The following is a 5,081-nucleotide window of genomic DNA, read 5'->3' on the forward strand; positions in this document are numbered from 1 at the left end:
CACACACATATATATATATATACGCGCGAGCACGCGTACTCATATACACAGATACAAAGGAAACTCTGGAAAGAGTGGCGAACGTTGTTACGCGAGACGCGAACGTAAACAGCCAAAGTACTTTATCGTGTTCTCTATTTTATTGCAACGAAAGGTGATCGAATTTCTTGTTTTCTCTTTCTCTCTCTCTCTCTCTTTTTTTCTTTTAAAGAAATAGAAGAAGAAGAAGAAGAAGAAGAGAAAGAAGAAGAACTTTCAAAACGTAAAACGTCAAATGTGTAGAAACAATCAAAATTGTATTTTATTCCTGTGAGATTTTTCAAAACGATTTATGATTCTCTTAGAGAGAAAAAAAAAAGAAAAGAAAATAAGAAAGAAGGGGAAAAAACAAAAAGAAAAAGCAAGAAGGAAGGAAACAAAGATAAAAAAAGAAAAAGAAAAAAAAAGAAAAAATAAGAAGAAAGCGAAACACTCACATACATGCGTCGAAATATTAGATGGACCATCGCGTAGAAAGGAAGTTCCACTGAATGAAATCGTATTTTCGGGATGAATGAAAAACTTTACGAGCATGGTCCTTACTTCTCTTTTATTTTTATGAGCCCATTTTATTGGGTATCCCCGACGTTTATTAGAGTACGTCCTTGAAAATACGGAAAAATTCAACGAATATCCCCTTTGATCCTTTCAATGTCGATGATCAATATCTAATAATATTATTCGATATTAATTATATTCAACAATTTGTAATCTTTGTTATATTTGAAGTTAACAATTAAAATCGCTTCCAATTGAAATTGTACAAATCTAAATTATCAATCATCGTGAATTTTTTTCTATTTTGTTTCTAAAATTCCTCTTCATTATATTAAACCTTTCTCTCCCTCCTCTCTCTCTCTCTCTCTCTCTCTCTCTCTCTTCTCTCTATCTATCTATCTATCTATCTATCTTTTTTCTATGAATTCAAATCTATCAAAAGAAAATTTTCCTCTTGGTGCGGTTGGAGCGTTGAAAAAAAATACTGATAATGGTATCCACGTTGATCGGCGTTTTTATATTTTGCCGATTGACAGGCGGCAGCTTCAAAGTGACTGAATAATAAATTCATAAATCAAATTATTCCCGGTGAATATTATGACGGACGTATTTATTCAGTTGTCACAGTCGCGCATGCACTTTCATGGTGGCCACGAGATACACCGTTGACATTTAATCCATTCGAAAGAAAAAAAAAAACAAAAAAAAAAAAAAAAGAAAAAAAAGGAAAAAAGAAAGAAAAAATACAGAGATAGATAGACAGAGAGAGAGAGAGAGAGAGAGAGAGAGAGAGAGAGAGAGAGAGAGAAAAGTATCGAAAGAGTTACATCTCCTCTTAAAATCAAACTCGCTGGATCGAATGATGATGCACAATAACAACGCGTCGACGTCTCTAAAACGAAATTTACACGCGACACGCATTATAATCTGATCTATCTATATATAATACATACATAGATAAACGTAAATGATATTCTTCGATAATGAGAGATTAATTATTTTATATTGCATTCGGTTAAATTCGATTTATATCGAGCTACTCGAATAATTTATTACGAGTCAACATCCGATATTTAAGAGAATTCGTGAAGTGCAACGAAAATCAAAACGCGGGTTGGATAACATTGAAATAAATAAATCTAAATAAATAAATATAGAAAATAAATGAATGAATGAATGAATGAATGAATGAATGAATGAATGAATGAATGAATGAATAAATTAATGAATAAATAAATAAATAAATTTATTAATTTATTATTACAAACCGTGATATAACATGGCAGATAAATTCTTTAGAAATCTATTGATGATCTCTATCTAGTTATTATCAAGGGGATTATTTTGAAAAATTATACGATCATTCGAAGCTCATTTTAGTAGGCTCAAAGCCTAACACTTTCCTTGCAGTTTGCACCACCGACAACATCCTAACTCTCTAAATCGTTCCTTAACTTCTCGCCTAATGTAATCAGTGTTGAGGTAATTAAGGTCATCAAACTCGAGAAGCGCTTTCCTTGGGCGAGGTGGAAGGCCGTCGTCGGGACCACGTGTTGCGGCCACGAGGATTTCCTTCTCTCTCTCTCTCTCTCTCACACACACACACACACCCTCAAATCCCTTCTTTCCCTCCCCTCGTTTCAATATTTTTTTCTTTCTTTTCTTTTTAGCCTTTCTTCTTTTTATTTTTTATTATTTCTTTTAATTCTTTCATATCGCACGAACTTTCCCACTTAATTTCTTCATTGTCGTTAGTTTCTTTCAAATGCAATCAACAGTGCATTTAAAACATAAAGATATTTGCTTTCATCTATTTAATAATACATTAGATCGATCTAATTTTTTTTTCTTTCAGATATTTATTTTTGCTAAAATTTTATACAAACGAATGATCATGATTGATATTAGTTTATAATAAAAAACTAAAAAAAAAAAAAAAAAAGAAAAAAAATCTAAATAGGTACGACGATAAGTATTAAATAAATTGGATCAATTTCTTTAGATATTTTCTACGTGTTAACAGTTGTTATATCGATTTGTTTTAAGTATACAAAAGAGAATGAAAAGAGATTGATCGAGTTTGACGTATATTTGAGAAGTTTAGAAATTCGATAAATTTCTTTTTGATAATTTTCTGGTTAAAAATGAAGATTTGTATTTTTTATTTAACGATAGTTAAAAAAAATGAGGATTTGTAAAGAGATCGATTGGAAAAGGTGTTATCATGTCTCGTTTGAACGATTTAAAAATAGATGATAGATCGAAATCGAATATTTATTAAATATAAATTTGAACGGGAATTGATCTTTGTTGTTGATGGAATTTAAATTCCAATTGTTTTTAATAATTAATAATGAAAATATTTATAATGGATTGAACGTGTATTACTCTCTGTCCGACGGCTGCTGATAGAAAGCCGAAGGAACTAACGTATATATGATTTTTCATTCTTTCGAATTTTATTCACTTTTTCGTATTTTATACGTAAAAGGAAATATCAAAGATTATCTGATACAATTCGGCAAGAATAAGTATAAATTCTGAGTGGGACATTACCGATAATCGATAGTACCTATACACCTGAAGTCGAATCGCTTTGTCGTTTAGGTATTTATGCATCCTCGCAAACTCAGAGATTCTCGTTCATGACGTTAGTGATATCGATCCTAAATAAGAAAAATTTAAAAGCTTTCTGAACTTTCCACTCACACACATACACACACACACAGACACACATACACGCACACACATTTATATATATATATATATATATATATATATATATATATATATATATATAAACTCGTTTATATTCAATTGACAGATACATACGAACGAGAAGTTCAATAATGTTTAAATAAAAAAGGATAAAATTGTTAATTAATTATTAATCGATTCTTCCACGTGGTTTCTTTTTTCTTTAATTACATCGAACGAGTACGATCAACATTAATCAACACCATTAATCAATAAATAATCTAATCACAAACTTATAGATCACATAAACAATTCAACTTTCTTCCTTTATATGTCATTAAAATTTCGATGAATTATATTATGTCCTAACTTTTAGAATTTTAAATACACGAATCATTTCACAACTAACACATATTCAATCTCGTGATTGAACAATGATTGACCTCTCACAGGCACATTTATCTGCACATATAATCCAAATATATCTCACATCATGGTGAATCATGGTTGATTTCGTAGTTACACTCGTTAAAGAAATTTCACGACGAACGACATTTTATTATCATATTTGCCTTACGAAAGGAATAGAACATGTTTCTTTTTTTTTTCTTTTTCCTCTTCTCTTAATAATTCGAGCTTAAGTTTGAAAAAAATTCTTTTCGACAACTCCTAAATAATGATAATAATACTAATAATAATAATGATAATAATAATAATATCTTAAAATAATAAAAAGGAAAGAAAAACAAAAAAAAGAAAGAGAGAGACGGTATAAATGATCCCCTTTACTCGATCGACCTGTATTTTTGTTGTCGTACAAACAAACAAACAAACAAACAAAAAAAAAAAAAGAAACACAAATAAGAAAGAAAAGAAACGAGCTAATAGTTAACAAATTACACGAATGATAATTCGTATTCGACAATGCCGATATTAATTATCCATGGTTTAACGAGAATTTATGATGAACTGGTTTGATTCTTACTTACCGGGAATACCGTGTACGGAACCGCCGGGTGAGATATTGTTTAGCATGCCGCACCCGGGGAGCGTGGCTCCAACACAGTACGCGGAACCAGAAATCCACGCGTCTATCGCGTGCACCGTGCCCTTCCTCAAGGGACTTTTATTACCGAAAAACAATTCGTCGATTTTCGTCGTCGATATAAATAAATCTTTTAGATCGCGTTTCGTCGTTGTTAAAGCCCTCGTCCCTGTTGTTTTCGTGGTCGTCGTAGTTGTCGTTGTTATCGTATTCGTAGCAGTCGTCCTTGTCGTCGTCCTTGTCGTCGTAGTCGTCGTAGTCGTCGTAGTCTTATTCCAAATAATACGTTTAGGGCTCGGCCGAGGAGGAACGGCCCGTGCCTCAGCAAGGCAAACAGCGGACTGCCTGGCTGCCATATCCAAACTCCCCCACCCTCTCTTCGATCGTAGCTAGCGACTCGTCCGTCCTCCTCGCTCATCCATACCAACCCAAACCTCCCCACCTCCTCCTCCATATCCTACCCCTTCTCCCCCGTTCCCCACTCTTTCTTTGCTTTGGGGGCGTGATATTAAATCGTCCCTATCCTTCGACACTCAGGACCGTATCTAGAAACTTCTTCGACGTTACCCCTTAACCCATCTCACCTTTTATCTTTACGCTTATACTCCTTTTCGTACTTCATTACGACAGAATGTTATCTATATCGATGAGTATACAGAAATCGATTCTAGTATATATAGAAAACAAATTCATCTTCGCAGAACAAATTCATCTTCGTGTTTAGGTGTTCTAGGGGTTTCTTTCCTAAAAAAAAAAAAAAAAAAAGGAAAAAAAACAAAAGAAAAAAGGAGAGAAAAAAAAA

General features: G+C 32.7%; 1 protein-coding gene across 1 annotated transcript in view; it reads right to left on the bottom strand.

The window, feature by feature from the left end:
• LOC124428416 (homeobox protein orthopedia-like) overlaps nucleotides 1-4,673 on the bottom strand; it is a 31,804-nt gene extending 27,131 nt beyond the window's left edge. Inside the window, exon 1 of the mRNA XM_046972400.1 lies at nucleotides 4,224-4,673. Coding sequence (XP_046828356.1) covers nucleotides 4,224-4,635 — 412 coding nt within the window. The 5' untranslated portion in view covers nucleotides 4,636-4,673. The remainder of the gene's footprint in view (nucleotides 1-4,223) is intronic.
• Nucleotides 4,674-5,081: the final 408 nt, after the last annotated feature.

This window comes from Vespa crabro, chromosome 1 (genome assembly GCF_910589235.1).
Source record: "Vespa crabro chromosome 1, iyVesCrab1.2, whole genome shotgun sequence".
NCBI lineage: Eukaryota > Metazoa > Arthropoda > Insecta > Hymenoptera > Vespidae > Vespa > Vespa crabro.